This window comes from Sapajus apella, unplaced genomic scaffold (assembly GCF_009761245.1).
Source record: "Sapajus apella isolate SASKATOON/1434 unplaced genomic scaffold, GSC_monkey_1.0 scaffold31, whole genome shotgun sequence".
Taxonomy (NCBI): Eukaryota; Metazoa; Chordata; class Mammalia; order Primates; family Cebidae; genus Sapajus; species Sapajus apella.
Window position 1 is genome coordinate 14043159 of NW_022436971.1, and position 19958 is coordinate 14063116.

The 19958-nt window shown below is 49.2% G+C and overlaps 1 protein-coding gene across 8 annotated transcripts in view; it reads right to left on the reverse strand.

Annotated features, from left to right (window-relative positions):
- GREB1 (growth regulating estrogen receptor binding 1) overlaps positions 1–19958 on the reverse strand; it is a 159738-nt gene that overhangs the window by 63009 nt on the left and 76771 nt on the right. For all 8 annotated transcript variants that reach the window (XR_004273708.1, XM_032294100.1, XM_032294101.1 and 5 more), the window contains exons 3-5: positions 15434–15553; positions 11336–11512; positions 1615–1797 (exon numbers count right to left, since the gene is read on the reverse strand). Coding sequence is in view for 7 of the 8 variants with exons in the window: in XM_032294100.1 (XP_032149991.1) it covers positions 1615–1797; positions 11336–11512; positions 15434–15553 (480 nt within the window). In the remaining variant the exon portion in view is untranslated. The remainder of the gene's footprint in view (positions 1–1614; positions 1798–11335; positions 11513–15433; positions 15554–19958) is intronic.

Sequence of the window (19958 nt, forward strand, 5' to 3'; positions counted from 1 at the left end):
GGGGGGGGCGGGGGGTGCAACCCTCTACCTGTGACTCCAGGCCGAGGGGCAGCTCTGGTTGTCAAGAGTGGGAGCAATGCTGAGTATTCGAAAGAAAGGTACGGATTATACAAATACAGTAGTCATCCTATGGCTACCCCTAAGGTCCAGGGAAAGAAGAGAGTATCACTTGAAGATAAAGAAATGATACCCTCTTCCACCCTAAGTCCTCCTCATGGAAAGGCCAACCCCCGGAACCTGGGGGGTTTTGGGGAGAACCGGTGAGGTGCTTGGACCCAGCCAGTGATCAAAGACAGTGAACTGGTCCCACATGGGGCAGAACCACCACATCCTCAGGGCGTGAGAAATGACTGGTGGGTAGCAGAAGCTCAGGAAGCGTTTACTGAACAAAGCAAGAAAAGCACAGAGGACGGAGGAGCAGGGTATGAGGGGGCGTTGCCAGAGCTGCCCAGCCCGAGGTCTCTTCCTTCTACTCCCAGGACCTGGCCAGGAGGGTCCAGAGGACAAGATGGGAACAAATGCAGATAAAGGAGGGACACCTCACACCCCAGACGTGCCCTCCACCGGCAGCAGGCCACTGAGGATCCAGCCTCCTCCTCGCCCCCCAGAGCTGACTGTGGCCATGAGAGCCGCGGCTGAGACAAAGACGGTTGGAGGGCTGCTGCCGACATTTCAGAAAGCTGCAGCCTTCTCCCTTCTTCAGAGACCAGCAACGTGAAGCTGGGCTTTCTGGCCACAGTTCAGCGTCCAGGGCTTGGTGGGGCATTGTTCAAGCTAAGCGTTCTGAAGTCAGGTTCTCAGCCTTGGCGCCAATGACATTTACAGTGGGCTCCTTTGTGCTGGGGGCTACCCTGTGCACTGCAGAACGTTCAGCCGCACACTGGTCCCTGCCCCAGATGCTGGTGGCACCATCCAGTCATGACAATCAAACTTGTCTCCAGTCATGGCCAGATGTTCCCCAGGAGACAAAAGTCACCTATGGTTGGGAACTACTTGGGTGAACCACTCAATTTGGGGAGATGCAAACCAGTGCCCCAAATACTTGCCATAGGAGGCCATGCACACTCTGGCCCTCTGTCAGCTATTTTTTATTTATTTATTTATTTATTTTTTTGAGATGGAGTCGTGCTCTGTTGCCCAGGCTGGAGTGCAGTGGTACCATCTCAGCTCACTGCAACCTCTACCTCCCAGGTTCAAGCAATTCTCCTGCCTCAGCCTCCTGAGTAGCTGGGATTACAGACATGCGCCATCACGCCCAGCTAATTTTTACATTTTTAGTAGAGATGGGTTTTCACCATGTTGTCCAGGCTGGTCTCAAACTCCTGACCTCAAGTGATCTGCTCGCTCCAGCCTCCCAAAGTATCGGGATTACAGGTGTGAGCCACCACGACTGGCCCTCTGTTGACTTTTAAACATCCCATTCAATTAGACTGTCACTGTCAACCATATTAACACTCGTAATACAAAGGAGCATTTTCCATTTCATGAGCCTGGCCTTTTGCCTGCAATCTGTGCTGCCGCGAAGGGGTCTCTCCCCAACATCCCACCGACAGGCCCCACAGCCCTCTGGGGGGCCCAGCATTCCCACACCTCCTCCACAGCCAACGTGCTCACCTGAGCCTTTCCAACAGATTAAAGATCCTTTGGTTAGAGTCCCTTGCGCATTACGGACCAGGTAATACTTCAAGTGTTTCTGCTTCTTGGGTTGAGTGGTCAGTTTCAGATTTATATGATTGGAGAATTCAGTGAAGTAACAGAAGCCTTTCTTTCCACAGCCAACACAATTCCCAGAGAAACCTGGAGAAGGAAGCAAACCGTAAACACCGCCAACTCATTTCCAAAGTCCTTTTCAAATAAGACATAGTTCATCAAAACTCTGAAGGTTCGTTTCCTGCGCTGCCAGGCAGAAAACTCCACAAGGCAAGTGCCCCACCCTCTCAGTCTGGCCCAGTGGTTAAGACAGCTTTGACTCGAATAAGGGAGGACCAAGAAGATTTAGTGATAGAGATGGGCCCAGGCAAGCTGGGAAGATTTAACGTGCTTGAGGGTCTACTTAAACACCTACACGGAGAGCAAACTTTGCAAGATAAGTTTGGGAGACGTCCCATTCCACTGTCTACACGCATCGGGCACCTGAAATCCTGAAATGACATCACAGGCTCTTACTTCTTCTGGGAGAGCCAGTCACAGACTCCCAAAGCAATTTGACTAGTGAGATGCGCTACGCTGGGTGACCTCTTAAGAGTCCAAAATTCCATCCTGCTATGGAGCTGATCCCATGAGTTGCTGAAAAGAAATCAGGAGAGGTCCGCAATGCCTGGCCGGCATGCTGGCAAGTAAATTCAGTGGCTTAGCAGCCAGGGGATGGAGAAGCTCTGCTAGAATGTGGCTATTGTGCTGCTGTTGGCCTCCACACCAGGCCTACAGCTGCCTTTCTGGGAGGTGACGGAGGCTCCATCGCTGTGAGGCTCTAAGCAGGCCTCCTAAGCAGTAGCAATGACAAAGCCACCTCCTGGGAGCTATTAAAATTCAGAGAATGTGCTTGAAAAGACCTTCATACACTGTAAAGCCTATTCAGACCACAGGCATTGGGAGTGATGGTTAAGATGAGACATGTGAAGACTTGGCTTCTGCCCTGGCTGACTGCGCTTGTTTAAACCATCTTTAGATGGCCTTGCTTCACCCACTGGTATGTCTGGTTTCTGTGGGTCCAAGGTCCTTCGGCCCAGGAGATCTGGGAGCTAAGACTCACGTATCATATTCTGTGGTTGATACGTCTACAAAGGTCATCGTGCCGTAGGCCATGCGGGCCACCCGGCTCTGTGTGTAACTCTGCTCTAAAACAGTCTCTCTAAGGCCTCTGGCTAGTGCTCAAAGCAACTCCAGTTAGTGAAGGTTAAAAACATCTCCACAGATAAATAAAACATCTACATTACAGAAGCCCACCGGACTCTCTGATCTATTGTGAGCACATTTAGTCTTCCTCAAAAGGCATTAGAAATAAGGACAGACTGCTTGGCCTTGCCATAGGACAGTTACAGGATAAGGGACCCTCCGTGCCAGCACAAACAGTAAGGCACCAAGAGATGTGAAACACTGTCCTCTAGATGCGCTCGCTTTCCGTGGGACAGGCAGGGAACTAACGTGCACAGGGAACCAGAGCCATTCCTGCCATTCATCTCAATCCACAAGTGACACAGGAGCCTGTCACTCTGGAAGGCAAATTCTTCTTTGTGAAATCAGAGGACCAGAGAGGCCAACTGTTCTAATCCATAGGTACAGAAAGTGTGGCATTCGCCTCTAGCCTGAGGATGACTTTCTCACTCACAGGCCTGGCATCGGAGGCTGCCCTGATGCCCGCGAGCCTTCATCTCCAGCTTTATTCCTGTCCCTCCTCTGATATGCTAATTCCCAGCTGGACTCCCCTGCCTCTCAACCCAGCCCGCTCCCACTGCCCTGCACCCACAGGCTCATCCTCTCCTCTGGGGGTCCCACCTGTGCACCTCCAGCCCTCACTCAACATCCTGTTCTGATGCCCACCCCAAGGGCCTTCTGCGACCAAAAGGCTGGCTCGCACTTTCCTCCAGACTCTAGGCTCTCCCTGTAGCTCAGGGGCCTCTGAACATCCTCCTTAGCGATTGAAATTCGTGTCTTTTTCCCATCGTCATTCCTCTAGGTTCACAGCATGATCGCACCTGTGGGCTGTGTGTGTGCAAGTGTATGTGTACTAACTCATGCCCAGCACGTGGTGGGCAACCAGTTAATACTGAGAGGGAAGAAAGGAGAGAGGAAACAGGGTAACTGTAAGCAGCATCCTGTTAGGGTTTCTGCAAGCACTCTGAGGAATAACCTCATGCTTTTGTTCATTCATTCGCTTCCAACTTAGGGACACCTGAGATAACCCCAGCTCAACTGCTGCCTAAGAACAGGGCCCGAAGAAACCTTCAGAGCCCCCTGGAAGGGCATCTAAGCCTGGATGTTAAGAAGATGGATGAACAGGAAATAGAACCGCAAGACACTAAGAGCCACTTGCCAAGGCTGGGCTGTCATCCCTCTCCAGAGACAGCAAGGCAGGTTACAGGCCTCTGTCCCACGAGAAACACGGGCGGGGACCGTCGCTGTGCTGCAGAGGCTGTCGCCTCCGCTGGGATGGGAAGCACAGAAGACAGGGAGCCCTTTGTGGCTCAGAAGTGAGATTGGACACCCTGGGTCTCGCTGGTAGAGGAAACACTTAGGGACCCAGCAAGCAAACTGCTTTTCTGCTTTGGCAAAAACATTCTGGTCAGGAGACCCAGCTGCTCTTCTGAGAGGTGTCTTGGAGAGACAGTCACAGAGGCCAACCAAGAAAACCACAGACAAGCTTCCCAACTAGCCCTGGGGAAATGCCAGCTCTTTCAGAAAGTATTGGAAAGGCAGCAAAGTTTTCATGAGAAAGAGGAAAATAATGAGCCGTTCTCTTCAGAAATCTACCTTAGGACCTGGAAGTCTAGAAAGTCTTCTTTATATGATAGGCTTGGAAAGCACTGGGATCCTTCCTGAAATCACAAATCCCTGCCGGCTGTGGATATCCAGAGTCGAAATTCTTGCTTCAGTGTCCTCACCTCGGAAACAGTCCATCGTAAGCAGAACTCCTGTCACCACGCATGGCCACACCCTGTGATTTTCCCGTGAGTCTAGGTTAGCAGCTGCAGGTAGCATTTGTTTAATAAGCACGTCCTGGGCAGATATGTGTGCTGGCCACTGAGCAAGGCTCGCCCCTTCTGCTGAAAGGACAGCTACGTCCACTATCCTCACCCCGGCAGGGGAGTGTGCAGAAGCCTGGACACTCGAGGGGTCTGAGTTCAATCCTAACTACAGTTAGGTGATGTGGGGCAGGTAACTAACACCACCGAGCTTTGCTTTCCTCAACTGTCAACAAGCCAACAACAGCTAACATTCACAGCACACCTACCATGGGCCAGCCACTGTGCCAGGCGTGTTATAAACGTTCTCATTTAAACCTCATGATGCCTGACACGACAATCAGTAGCAGTGTCTCAGTTTCCAGGTGAAAGCATTGAGGCAGAGAGAGATAGAAATTCATCCATGGTACAGGGTGACCCAGCCATGGCTACAGGGTGGAAAGTGCTGGAGTTAGGATTGAACCCATCTCCTCCCCAAAACCCACCTTGTAGGAGCACTATGGGGGTTAAGTACCCACGAGATGTTTAACATGTCAAGGGTACTCTGCAAGCATCCCTCCTTCCTCTCCCCTGGACTAAGCTGTATTAGGAAGGAGAGCACAGTGGGAGTCGGGGTCAGGACACTCACGGGTGGCCCTATGAGGGCAACTATACAACCCTCCACAACAATGTGAGATGTGAGGGGAGCAGCTGCATTTCTCTGCATTTCCATCCTAGGGGGGCAATCATATAGTCCCCCAAAACAGTGTGAGACATGGGGGAAGCAGCTCCATCTCTCTGGGTTTCCATTGTCCAACCATCAAAGGGAAGGCTAGGACTAAATGGGCCCTATGCCTCCTTCTAGGACCAAAGTGACGTGATTCTTCTTGGAAGCAGCCATAGGTGGCTTCCTTCAGACTCAGTAGTGTCTGAGCACTTGGCTCATTGCAGGCTGGAGGTGACCCAGGTTTACTACGGGGCCACTCCCTCTGGAGAGAGGGTCCTCTCACCAAACCTCAGGAATGCCTCTAGAAGCCCACCTGCACCTGACTTTCCTTCCTGAACCACAGTCCAAGGAGATCTGGCTTATGGCCACTGCACCAGACCTAGGAGCCGCAAACCAGCCCCCTGGGCCTGACACCTCCATCCCGTGCCTTCCCAGGGGAGCGGATACTCAGAAGGGCCTTGATCTAGACCACTGTCCCCACACAGAGGACCACTTAGCCCAAGTCATCAACCCTCTATGAAAAAATCCAAATCCAAATCTGACAAGTAACTTTTATGCACAAATATGTTTAGAAAAAAAAAAAAATCTGACAGGAAATGAACCAGGTGCTCTGGGCAAGACATAGATTAAAAATACATGGTTCATTCTTTGGGTATTGTTTTTGGTTTAAAAATAAAAAAGTGGTCCCTGACTGCTAGGAAGAAGGAACAGGCACAGTTAAATAATCCCAGGATTGAGGCAGAAGTACCAGTGGCAACCACAGCAGTTCCTCAAATTTGGGCAGAATTTTCGAGTTTATTAAGATCATCACATAAAGATCTGAGTCCCTCAAAACCGCAGTCAGGTACAGCATATACCATTAGCCCCTTTATAGGTGGCAAACCTATAGCCCCCAAGGCAGGAAAAACTTCTCTACAAAGATGGGACTGGCTGTTCTAGCATAATGTGCTATGGGGAAGAATGGAGAAACAGCAGGAGTAATTTAGGAAGGCAATTCCAGGAAGACATCCTGGCAAGTGAGATTTAAATTGGGCCTGAACAGCAACTCTGTGTTCCTTCCAAATAATGAGCCTTGGAAACCCATGAGCTCAGATAAGCACACGCTATACCCAGCGACTAATGACCACCCTCCTCGAGCCTAAAAATAAATAGTGACTTGGGACAAAAATAAAATCACCTTTAGCTCACTGCATCATATTAATTGAAAAAAAAAAAAAAAAACCACAGAATCTAGCATGGATCTACTGTGATTACCAGCTGATAAACATTATTTTATATCCCCACCTGGATGGAGACTAGAAAAGACCATGCACAAAGTAAAACAAGGTATTATATGTGTGTGTGCGCGCGTGTGTGTGCGTGCGTGTGTGCATGTGCACACATGCATGTGCACCCAGAGCCCCTGCCTTGATATTACATATTATATGTGCCCAGAGCCCCTGCCTTGGTATTTTATTTATATTTTTATATATCGATATAGATATAGATATATAGACATGCACCCGGCGTCCCTGCCTTGGTATTCTGTTTATATGTGCCCAGAGGCCCTGCCTTGGTATTTTGGCCACATCCCAGCTCAAGTGTAGAAATGACCTCCTTATGTCAGTGAAGCCTGAGGAGCTGTATCAGGATTCTGGATCAAACAGGAAGTGGGGTGGGGGTCCCAGGTGTCCCCAAGGAGAATGGAGTGTTCAGGGGTGGTAAATAGTACGATGCTGGGTGGTTTGAAACATGTAACTCTCAGGCCATCGTATTCCTCTAGAATCCTGCAGTAAGTTCATAACTAGTTCTGCCTCAGTTTCTCCCTTTGCATAAAAATTGTGTCTGACTTCTAAGAAATCTCCCTAAAACACAGTTTAAAACACAGTCATCTAAATTTAACATTTAACACTCTAAATTTCCTAAAAAACATATCAATTATAAGGGCAAAATTAGGGAGGAAGGACCTACACATTGAGAAACATTTAAGAGGCACAGCAACCAAATGCTTCAAGAAGAACACTCTCTGGATCTTGATACAAATGCAACAATTGCTTTTTTTTTTTTTTTTTAAAAAAAAAGCATAAGATACAATTTGAACACACTGAATATTTGATCATATTAAATAGCTGTTAAGTCTTATAGAAATGATAATGGTATTCGATTTCTAAAGAAAAGCTGTTATCTTTTTCTTTTTTTAAATGGTGTTCCACTCTTGTTGCCCAGGCTGGAGTACAATGGCTTGATCTCAGCTCACTGCAACCTCTACCTCCCGGGTTCAAGTGATTCTGCTGTCTCAGCCTCCTGAGTAGCTGGGATTATAGGTGCCCGCCACCACACTCAGCTAATTTTTGTATATTTAGTAGAGACGGGATTTCACCACGTTGGCCAGGCTGGTCTCAAACTCCTGACCTCAGGCGATCCGCCTGCCTCAGCCTCCCAAAGTGCTAACATTTCAGGCATGAGCCACCGTGCCTGGCCCCATTATCTTGTAGAGATATGTGCTGAAATATTTAGAGATACGTGCTGAAATATTTACAGATGAAATGATACAATGTCTGGGATTTGTTTCAAAATAATCCCAGAAAGGGAGAAGAAGGGGACATTATCAGTGAAACAAGATTGGCTATGTGTTGGTAACGTTAAAGAAGGCTAGATCGCCTCATTTCATGAGACTCTGTACTTCTGTAGTTTGAAAATAGCTCCTTGGGTAATGCATCCTTTTCCAAGCAGAACCCAACAGGACACCCCACACTGCCACACTCTCTGCCAGTCTCTGCTCTAGCCACAGAGCACTCTAGCCACTTCTTCAGTGCGCCATGCTGTCATGCACAGGGAGTTCCCTCTGCTGAGATGCCCTTCATCCTCCAGGACCTGGGCACCAGGGCCAGACCATCAGGGTTCAAACGGCTGGGTTGTCCTGAGCAAGTCAGTTAGGCTCTCTGTGCCTTCATTTCTAGATGTAACTCTAGGTAATAATGGGCCCACCACATTGGCTATTTTAACTCATTTCATGCAGTTTCTGGCACATGACAAACACTCAAAAAGTGCTGACTGCTGTCAGTGCTTGGTTTCTGTTGTTATGCTCCAATTTGTAAAATTCCACTCATTTTTCAGGGCCCAACTCAGATACCACATCGTCCCATTCCCCTCCTCACTGGGAGCCAGTGTGCCCCTCCGCATCCCCGGAGCACCTTACCCTCTCTGCTAGACCAGGTTGCACACGGATGCATTGTAAGGTTTATTGACAGAGTCATTTGTTGTGGACTTCTAGGCTGAGTCTTGGTATGCCTGCATCCCCCCATCCTTCCCCCAGACGTAGCTGAAGGGCCAGGTTTACATTTCACATTATATGTTCAATAAATGCATGCTGAATTATTTGCCTGCTGAATGAACAAAGGACTCGTTGACTCCCATCTAAGAAAGAACAGTCTAGTGGGATATGTTTTCCTTTTTTTATGTCTGAGCTGTCAACCAATTTAGATAAATCACCGGGCAATAAACTGAAACACACACCTAGATTTTAATCTTTCAGCGTTTTCAGATAAAATCCCTGAGTTGATTAAAAGTCCCTAAAAAAGTCTCCTCACGCTGCTGCTTCCTGAAAGGTATTCCCCAGCCTGTGTTTTATAGATCCCTAAAAAGCACTGAACCTGCCATTGCAGGGCTAGAGGGGACCCCCTTGTCCTGTGCAGCCATCAGACTTAATTGCAGGAAACCTAAATGGTGTTAAGCATGCAAGCTGAGAGCATAAAGTTATTTTAAAAGAAAAAAGCCGGTGGTATAACCAACCAGGCCTCGTTACCCATTTCAGATGGCTTTTGGCAAGCAATTAACAAAGCTCCTACTTCCTCTCCTCGATGAGCTGGTGCTGTTACTGGGCTGCTGGTGAAGGAACTGAAAGATCCTCCTCTCGGAGGGCCAAGAGGCAGAGCCTCCTTGATTTACTACCCAGGCAATTCATTTACAGTCACAAAGTGGAATCCAGACGAATCCTCAGCCACCACCAGATCAAACACAGGCGGCCACCCAGCACCGCCTCCCCGGACTCACTTTCATCCTGGGCGACTGTCGTAAGCATTCAGTCTGTCATTGAATCATTCCATCGGCTTCTTTGCCAGAGTGGATTTTCTGGATGATTCTGCTTTAGAGAACTAGTTATAACAAGTCCATGGGCCTGCCTTAAGACAGTTGGCTAAAAGGTTTTCTCTCCTTCATCATTGTCTGGTGGTGCTGTGTCCCTCCAGCGGGCATTCACCTGCCCTGTGTCAGAGTTCACACACCTGTGTGTCCCCAGCTCCCTTGTGGCAGGAGCCATTTCATTTTCTTCTCCCCACGCTCTCCTCTCTCCATCTTTCATCCTTTGCACAGCGCCTCAGACACAGTGTGCTCAGTAACTACCCACGGGAGTGAGTTTATCCACCCAGCTTTTGGGGCCATATCAAGCGCAAAACTGGAGGCTTCCATGTCTAAACCCATGGAAAATACGTAAGAGATTGTGGGGTTTTTCGGTCTAGAAGTTTTCCCCATAAATTCTCACAATCAAGCTTGCTTCTATAGGAAGACTGTTCCTGAGGCTACAGCTGACGTGGATCATTACCAATCCCACCTCCTGCCCAGATTTCCTCCAAAGAAGATGCCAGGCCAGGTCAGGGGAGTGGACCCACAGTCACACGATGGGAACACACTGCCAAAGGGCCAGGGCACATGTGGTAGTGGCCTCCCCACTTCATGGATGAGGACACAGAAGCGCAGGGGGCCACACAGGGACCTGTGGCCAGATGCAGGACAGGAACCCAGGTCCCTGGGCTCTCGCTCCACACCTTGGGTGTCCGTAGATTTTGCTCCACAATGGGGGAGCCTGCTGCAGGAGGGCCTGGCACACAGTAAAAGCTCAATGACATCATATAAGCAAAGGCAGCCAGGCTTGGCAAGGCCTGGCCTCAGCTCCGCACTTAGGGCTTTAGTGGTCCAGTGGTTGTTAGAAAGATCAAAGGCCAGTGGTGCTGATGGCTGAAGGAAAAGCAGCAGCTCCCCCATACTGACCTTGACCATAACATGGTCAAGACCAGATGGGACGGTACCGGGTAGAATCTGGAGCCAAGAAGACTTGAGTTTGAATCCTGGCTCTGTCCTCTTTACTCATGCACCCTTGGGCAAGTTAACAGATCCAAGCCCACCTGTGAAACTGGGGTAATAAAGATCACCTCTTGGCTGGGCACAGTGGCTCAGGCTTGTAATCCCAGCACTTTGGGAGGTCAAGGTGGGCAGATCACTTGAGGCCAGAAGTTTGAGACCAGCCTGGCCAATATGGTGAGACCCCACTCTACTAAAAATACAAAAATTAGCCAGGTGTGGTGGTGCACACCTGTAATCCCAGCTATTTGGGAGGCTGAGGCATGAGACTCACTTGAACCCTGGAGATGGAGGTCACAGTGAGCTGAGATAGTGCCACTGCACTCCAGCCTGGGTGACAGAGCAAGACTCCATCTCAAAATAAATAAATAAACAAACAGACCACATCTTGAGAGATGAGTGGTAAACCAAAGTGGAGAATAGATCCAGGGTGCCTGGCAGTCATTCAGGACAGCAAGGTTCTGGAGGCAGGAATACACTTGGCCTCATTCTCCCCTGCCTTCATCAGCTGTTTCTGAGACCATCTAGGACAAGGTTTGTCACCCATTCCTGACACAGGCAGGCACTTAGGGAGGTTTGAAGAATAAATGTATGAAAAATGAATACTAAATGCTGAGTTTTCTACAGGGAAGCAGTCACACTGTAAATGCATCTCTTTTGCATTCCATTCTACAAAGAGATTGTCTACCAAAAAACATAAACAGAGCTGCAGGCTATGCCTGGAGTCCCAAAGGTGGTCCCTCTGTTGCCACCGTCCCCTGCCATGACCTCCCTTGACCCTACTCTACCTCTGTGCAGAAAGAGCCACAAAGGAGGACAAAGCAGAACTTACCAAGAAGAGCATTGTGGCCGTTGTCATCTGGCAAGAACCTCTTATCAACGGCACACACCAGGAGATGGTCCGGCAGGCTGGGGGACTTGGCCCCCACGAGGAGAAAGCCCGCAGGGACGTCAATGGGCTCGTTGGAAATGGAGACGAGGCGCAGGTCCTTCCCGGCCTGGCAGAACCCTAGGAGGAGTGGACAGGGCTCACATGCTGCCCAGGGCTTCCAGAAGCGGGGCACAGGGGCAAAGGGAGCAAACATTCTGGGTGTGCTCAGGAGAGACCCGTAACTCTGGGTGTGCTTAACCTCAAAATTAAATCCTGAGAGATAAAACTGTAATCATACTTGGCTGGGCATGGTGGCGCACACCTGTAATCCCAACACTTTGGGAAGCTGAGGAGGGTGGATCACTTGAGGTCAGGAGTTCAAGACCAGTCTGGTCAACATGGTGAAACCCCGTCTCTACTAAAAATATAAAAATTAGCCAGGCATGGTGGTGCAATCCCAGCTACCTGTGAGGCTGAAGCACAAGAATCGCTTGAACCCAGAAGGCGGAGATGGCAGTGAGCTGAGATTGCGCTGCTGCACTCCAGCCTGAGCGACAGAGTGAGACTCCATCTCAAAAAAAAAAAAACAAAAAAAACTATAATCACAGTTACCCACAACACACAGATCACACATTATTTGTCTATCAGTGTCACCATGTGATCCACATTAATGTGCAAATGAAGCTTAACAGGAATAAATTTTAAACACATGATGGCAAATTGAAACGTAAACAAGATAAATCCATAAGAAACTGAGGGTCTCCTGATGTTTCTTACGTGCTGCATTTTACGGGGATGAGAAAGAAGCCAACATGAAAAATGAAGAGTGAGAATGTGATGGCATCGGTTTCCTACAGGGGGTTGTGGGGAGGACTGGCATTCAGGACACAGACACGAGCAGCCGGGAGCACGGAGACTCCCACATTCCATGCCCTTTGGAATCTTTCACATTTTAGAGCTTATAAATATATTTCCTATTCAAATAATATGTTTCTACAAATATCTGGCGGAAAAGGAAAAAGAGAGAATCAGCTGAGATTAAAATGGGTAAGGCCTTTCCAGGGTCTTATCCCAGGTAAGGGCACACCCAGCCCCATCTCCTGGGCTTCCTATAGCTTTAGCTCCCACCTGAGACCAGAGAGGGAGCCCTGATAAGCCCAGGCCTTCCAGCAGAGCTCTACAGTCCGTCATGAAGACTTTCCTCCTGTGTGCGGGGCTTACCCGTTCATCACGCATTTGCTCCATGGTTTCCCATGTGCCCCTGGGCGGGGGCAGAAGGCAACACACATGGGGCCAAGACGCTGACAGGCGTGGGGCCAGCACCACCACATGCCAGGCACCAGTGAGGCAGGCTCTGCAAAGCTCTCATCTCACCACCTGCAGCAAAGTGTGGCTGTTTCCATTTTGAAGATATGGAAACTGAGGCTCAGAGAGGTTGAGTGATTTGCTGCAAGCTACAGAGAGGTGGACCAGGAGGGAAGGCCAAGTTGACTCCCAGGTTTGGGGCATGATAGGCTTTGGCTGTGCCCCCACCCAAATCTCATCTTAAATTGTAACTCCCGCAATTCCCACAGATTGTGGGAGGGACACGGTGGGAGGTAACTGAATCATGGGGGCGGGTCTTTCCCATCTATTCTCGTGACATAATGTCTCATGAGATCTGATGGTTTTCAAAAGGGGAGTTTCCCCACCCAAGCTCTCTTGTCTTGTCTGCTGCCATGTGAGATGTGCCTTTCACCTTCCACCATGACTGTGAGGCCTCCCCATCCATGTGGAACTGTAAGTCTACGAAACCACTTTCTTTGGTAAATTGCCCAGTCTTGGGTAAGTCTTTATCAGCAGTGTGAAAATGGACTAATCCAGGGTAGCTCCCTGGACTGGCTTGGGGAAGGGAAGCCAATTCCCTGAGGTCGAGGTCAAGCTCCAGAGGTCCCCTAACTCTCTGACCTGGGTCCCTCCCAGCCCGGTGTGGTCCATGCCTTCTGAAAAGCTGGGGGGATATAGGCCATGAGTAGTCACAGTGGTTACCATATTTATTTGGAAACTCTGTGAAAACTGCTATAATGACTATTGGAGAGTTTACCTCTTAACTTTTTTTTTAAGAGACAGGATCTTGCTATGTTGCCCAGGCTGGCCTCAAAGTCTGGGCTCAAGCAATCCTGCTGCCTCAGCCTCCTGGTAGCTGGGACTTGACTACTTGTGCCACCATGCCTGGCTGAAGAGTTCTCCTCTTACCATTTAATTCAGTGGCCTTTTAAACACTTGGACACTGAGAGTCCTGCCTCACTAGGAACCACCATGTTGACTTTCCCTTGCCTGGAAGAGCAGCCCAGCGAGGGCTGGGTCCCTCCCATGCCAGTCATCATGCTCAGGGTCAAGTCCAGGCCCCAAGGAAGGTGCGTGGGCCTTCACACCAAGTCTCCTCACTCCTCCAAGCCTGGCTCTGCAACCTACCTAATAATCTACCTCAGGCACCTACCTAAATAATCTGCTAGCAATTCCCTCCAACGAGCTGTAATCTCACCCAACTAAGCCTTTGCACGTGCTGTTCCCTCTGTCTGAAACTTCCCAGCTTCCTCCAACCCCTACACAGTCTCCTGGCTAACTTGTACTAATCCAACAAAACCCAAAGGGCTACCTCCTCCAGGAAGCCTTCCCAAAACTCACTACCTGCATTAGAGCCTCTCCTCTGCTCCATGCAGCCCTGCTTGTCCCCAGCTGTGTGCAAAATATCCGCTTCCCTGTATAGCGCCCATCAAGCAGGGAGCTCTCATCCTATTTATCTCCAGATGTTCAGAGCAAAGACTTCAATAATTAGTTCAATTACTGCTTAATGTAATAATAACCAGTTAGCTATCTTAAATAACTAAGGACTGAGCACAATGCTTGGACATATTAGGCATTCCAAAAATATTTGTGTAGGGGGTACCACAGTGTCACACGTAGACCATTTACAAATAAGGAAGCTGAGGCTTAGAGAGATGCAATGATTGGCCCACAGCTATTCAACTATCCACTAAGTAGCATGGCGTCCATGTGCCCAGACCTGTCTGATGCCCAAGCTGATGTTCTCACCACTAACTAGCCTCTCCCCTTGACTGGCATGGCATCAGGACAGATGAACTCACTAGCAAAGAGGTTGTGTGGCTCGTGGGTGGCACAGTCAGAGGCGTGCACCAAACTCCGAGTGCACAGCACAAGCTCTCGGCACAGGACTAAGCTGCCACCTACCCAGCATCTCCATGCCTCAGTTTCTCAACAGGGAAACTGTACCATTACTGACTGCACAGGGACCCTGAGAGTATGTGTATCTGCCTGTTCAACAGTGACATACTGGTAAGTAAGAAAGATTACTCCAGCCAGGCAAGGTGGCTCACACCTATAATCCCAGCACTTTGGGAGGCCGAGGCTAGTGGATCACCTGAGTTCAGGAGTTTCAGACCGGCCTGGCCAACATGGCAAAACCCCATCTCTACTAAAATTATAAGAATCAGCCAGGCATGGTGGCAGATGCCTATAATCCCAGCTACTCGGGAGGCTGAGGCAGGAGAATCGCTTGAACTCGGGAGGCAGAGGTTGCGGTGGAGCCAAGTTCACACCACTGCATTCCAGCCTGGGCGACAGAGTGAGACTCTGTTAAAAAATAAATAAATAAATAAATAAAAATAAAATAGGAAGCAAGATTCTCTCTCCTAATCATTTCTGAGTTCAATATGCTGTGCAAACAGGCCTGAGTAGGGAAAATATATTCTCGTTTCCAAGCAACCAACACAGAAAAATGAATGTCTGGCTCCCAAGCCACTGGTCAAGTTGAGGCTGTCCAAAGAGTGGCACAGAGGCCGCCTTAGCATCCCAGCATGGGTTCTTCAGAGCTCCTGGTTCACCAGGGCAGGCCGGGCCAGCACCTGCTGGGGGCCCAGGGGCACAGCTCACAACTCAGGGCACAGGAGGGGCAAAGAGGACCCCTGCAGCACACAGTCACAGGTCCAGCCACTGGCCCAGCCACTACCTCTGGGCAGCACAGTGGGCACTACCCGGCCAGGGGCTGGCAGAGCTCACCGTCTGTTGTGCAGCATCCTTCAGGCGGAGGGTGCAGCTGGAAAGGGTTTGGGAGGCTGTTTGGTTCCAGCCCTCCTTCTCCCTCTTCTTCCTCTTCCTCGTTGTCCACTCGGCTACCACCTAGATGGGGGAAGCAGAGAGATGAGCAAGGCAGCCGCCGTCTGGGCTCAGCGCTTCCTCCAGGCCTTTCCTCTGCCTGGATTCTCAGGACCTACGGGACTAATCCAGAATGGGTTCCACGCATCCTTAACAAGCACTCAGCAAGCCTAGCTAGTTCAGAGTTAACTCATCCTTACAAACACTCTGGAAGTCGAGTTTTATCAACCTTCTTTACCGGAGGGAAAAGCTGAGGCTTGTTCAGGTTGGATGACTCAGCCAAGGTCACATTACACACAGGCCTTGGCCTCATGACTCCAAATTCAGGTTTGCTTCTCTTCCACCTGCTACAGCTGCGCGTATACTGAGAGGTTTAATATGTACAGAACTGGTTGACAAGCACTGAGCGCAACGCCTGGACACAATAGCATTCCAAAAACATTTGTGTAGGGGTGCCACAGTGTCACATGTAGACCATTTTACAAATAAGGAAACACAGGCTCACAGAGATCCAGTGATTGGCCCACAGCTATTCAACTGTGCTAAGTCACATGACCTGAATGTGCCCAGACGTGTCTGATGCCCAAGCTGATGTTCTCGCCCCTAAACTGCCCTGCTTCGTTTGGGGTGGTATGAACTGCTTTGCACAATACAAGACAGCAGTCAAATTGCACATTAATTATCCCCAAGGGAAGAACACATGTACACATTGCTGGACACACACACACAGACACACACACACACACAGAGAGCCATTCTAGAACAGGGTCAGGTATGGTATGGATGTAGGAAACTTCTTTTAAGTGAGACAACATTTCAGAAGGAATGGTCACTGTGGAACGGGTCAGGAGGCCCAGAAGTGGCCACGGACATCCCGCCGCCCCCATGGCACGCACTCTGTGCCTACAAGGAAATGAACGTCTCTCAGCTCCATCGGGCAGACTCTCTGCCCTCACTCATTCCTGTATTCCGGGCACCCCACAGGGAGGCTAAATATGACTGTGTGTCATGCAGCCCAGTGGCTCTGGGTCCACAGAGTCGCACCTCAGTCACCAAGCACTGCTGGAGAAGGCAGGACCTCAGGCTGTTGAAGTTTATTCCTGCCAACTTCTTGTAAGTTACACATTTGGAGTAAAAAGTCTCTCAACTTCTCTTATCTTTAAATGTCATTTAATAAACAGCATATAGATTTTTTCAGGGAAAAGGGTCATTATGAATGTCCTTAAACACACTGGGCTAGGAGACAGGCACTCTTTGCTTCTTTTTTTTTTTTTTTTTTGAGATGGAGTTTCACTCTTGTCACCCAGGCTGGAGTGCGATGGTGCAATCTTAGCTCACTGCAACCTCCGCCTCCCGGGTTCAGGCAATTATCCTGCCTCAGCCTCCTGAGTAACTGGGGTTACAGGCACCCACCACCACGTCCAGCTAATTTTTGTATTTTTAGTAGAGATGGGTTTTCACCATGTTGGCCAGGCTCATCTCAAACTCTTGACTTCAGGTGATCCGCCTCGGCCTCCCAGATTGCTGGGATTATAGGTATGAGCCACCACACCCGGCCTGCTTCATGTTTGTCTTCTCCTCCAGTGTTGGTTTATTTGCTGTCGTGTCTCAAACTCTCACTTAATTTGGCTCTGACACCGTCCATCCAACCAGTGGGCTACGTGGCCTAGGTTAACAATGAAATTATGTGTAGTAGGAAGAAACTGGGATGGAAATGAGGGAGCTCAGGCTTCAGTACCAGCGTGGACCACTGCCTATATGGATGCAGGAACGTTACTTAACCTCTCTGTGTGTCTGACCCTGCACCTTTAAAATGAGGTGGTTAATCCAGAGGAACCCTAAGGTCACCTGGAGTTGTGATGGTCTATGTGGAAAAACATGGCCCTCAGAGCTGCACGGAATGTTCCAGATGTGATTTAAATGGTAGAGCGTACTGGAAACATAGCCTCACAGTGGCTACCATTTCAAAGGGGCTTGTGGGACAAGAGGCAGAAGAAGTTGAATGCTTCCAACAGGTGGGAACCGTGACTTTGGGAAGGTCACGGCCGGAAGTGACTCGAGAATTCCCGATCTCTCAGTCTTCCTGGGCTTACAGGACACAGGTGGTAGGAAGGCTGTGAAGAGGTTACCCGGAGGTGGGGCGGCAGGGAGATACATTCCTGAGCCTGCTTTGAATGCTTTCTTCTTGCAGTACAGGTCCCCACGTCAGGGGGCACAGAAGACTCTGTCGGCAAAATCTACTCTGATCTCTAAGCCAGACACCAACTATCAGTGAAAAAGGGAGACAAAATCCCAGGAAAACTAAAACCAGCAGCCCCCAAGGCCCGCACAGCAGGAGCTGAGGACACGCCTGGGAATGGCTGCATGTGATTCTGCTAAGTTCTAAGAACGGGAATTCAGACTCTCAGAAGGCATGAAAAAAGAGGATCATCAGCTTCAAAAGGTCAAATAAGAGCTCAAAATCTGTAAGAAAGCAGGATTAAAAGTCAAAGGTCTCCATCAGATATGCCAGGGGCTGTGACGGAATATCCCCCAGCAACAGGCTCGAGGGGACATTCCTGCCCAGGAGCAGACTAAACCAGACGTGTTTGGGAAACACGTCTAAACCAGCTGGATTGGGAGCTTTGAATCCTAATAACAAGACACAGAAACTCAGGAGCCCTTTCCTCCACTCCTACAAGGCTACTGTTTTTGATACTGACATGCAATTATGTTTTCTTTCCATGAGCAGAAACTCTATGGCATTCTAAGCGGGTGGGACTATAGGGTTTTACCTGTGTCCTATTTAATGAACAAATACTTATCCCAAAACGCTGGAGCAGTGTTTGTTTTGTTAATCTTTCTTCTTTAAAAAGAATAAAAAATGTATGAAGGGTTTTTCCCCTAGAAGGTGGTAGGTTAAGAGCCCTAATTCAAAGGACAAAGTAATAAGACCCCTGCTAAATCCCCCTCGCAAATACATAAAATGTCAACGGATCCAGGGGTGTTCCGTATACCAGCACCCCAGTCATAAAAAACATCTTTAATGTCATTGTCTGAGGAAGGCCAGCAATGAGATAAGAAACCCCGACAAACAGATAAAACGAGATATGGTCTGGATAAGCCTGTCTGTGCCACGTTTGACTGTGCAGAAAGCAGGGGCTCTAGCGGAGTGCTTGGTTTGTGGTGACATTTAGCAAACCAAAAAGAGTCTGTCTCTTCCCACCAGCCCCCCCTCAGCCCCCTTGTTTTCCTGTACTAGAAAACCAAACTCTCAGAGGACTTCTCTCTTCTGTTCATCAGACAAATGGGAAAATCACAGGGCTTGTTCCAGTTTTCTTACCAACGTGAAGCTGGACAAGCCAATGACAGCTGGCAGAGAACCTTTGACCCCAGCACCAGAGGAATGAAGGTCTAGGCCCCAGAGCTGTCCCTGGACAGTACCACATGTCCATCAGCATACAATGGCACCCTGAGCTGTCGGAATGTCACGCATAGCCTCCCAGTTAGAGATGGGCAGAAAGCATCTGTCAAGAACTTTAAACAGGAGGGAAAGCTGATTTGGGATCCTCAAAGGGCTTTCTACTCCTCTCTCCCACTGTGGGTTGCCCCGAGTCTACTCAACCCCTTGACTGTCCCCTTTTTATCTCAGAGCTTGGCCAAAGCAGAGTATGCAACTGCTGCTCAGACACTCAAGTGTCCAGGAGCCAACCTTCCATCTTCCCAAATCAGATTCAATCACATCACCTCGGGAGGTGAAGGCACTTTGCAGATTTTAAGGTATCACTTAAATAAACGTTACCATCAATATCACGATTATTAATCCATCATTAGCCACAAAGCTTTTCAATACTATAGAAGCAGAGGACAACCAGGTAATTCATATTCCACCATGTCTTTCAACTGGCCAAAAACAGTCCATCGAATACCCTCCAGCCATTCCTCAGCTCCCCATAAAGTCACAGGCACGTCTCCCATGGCAGAAAACAGCAGTGCTTTTGATGTGAACACCAGAGAATTCGTGGTTTTCCTAATGCATGCTTTTGACCACAGTCTGGTTTCTCTCAGAGGCAGGTCCGGTTCTTCCAGGGGTTTAGAAGGGCCATTTGCAAGGTTAATTTTGTGAGGATGTTTTAAATAATGACACAGAAATGCCTCCCTGCTAGAATAAGGAACTAGATCTCGAACAAACTCAGTGAGGGGGGCGGGGGTGGAGGTGGGTGTGGGAGGCAGGGGGCTGGGGGGACCTTGAAGACAAGCACCTCCTTGTTTTTTTCCGGGTGCAATTCTCTCCAACCCAACCATCCCCTTCCACATACACACTCACGCACGGCAAGACCATCCTAGCACAAGGCCTGGCTCCCTGAGTGCTTTCTTCTTTAATTGTAGTTAATTAATTTTCATTTTAAAGCACAGCCCCTTTTCGTTTCAATAGCTAAGTGAAGTCTGT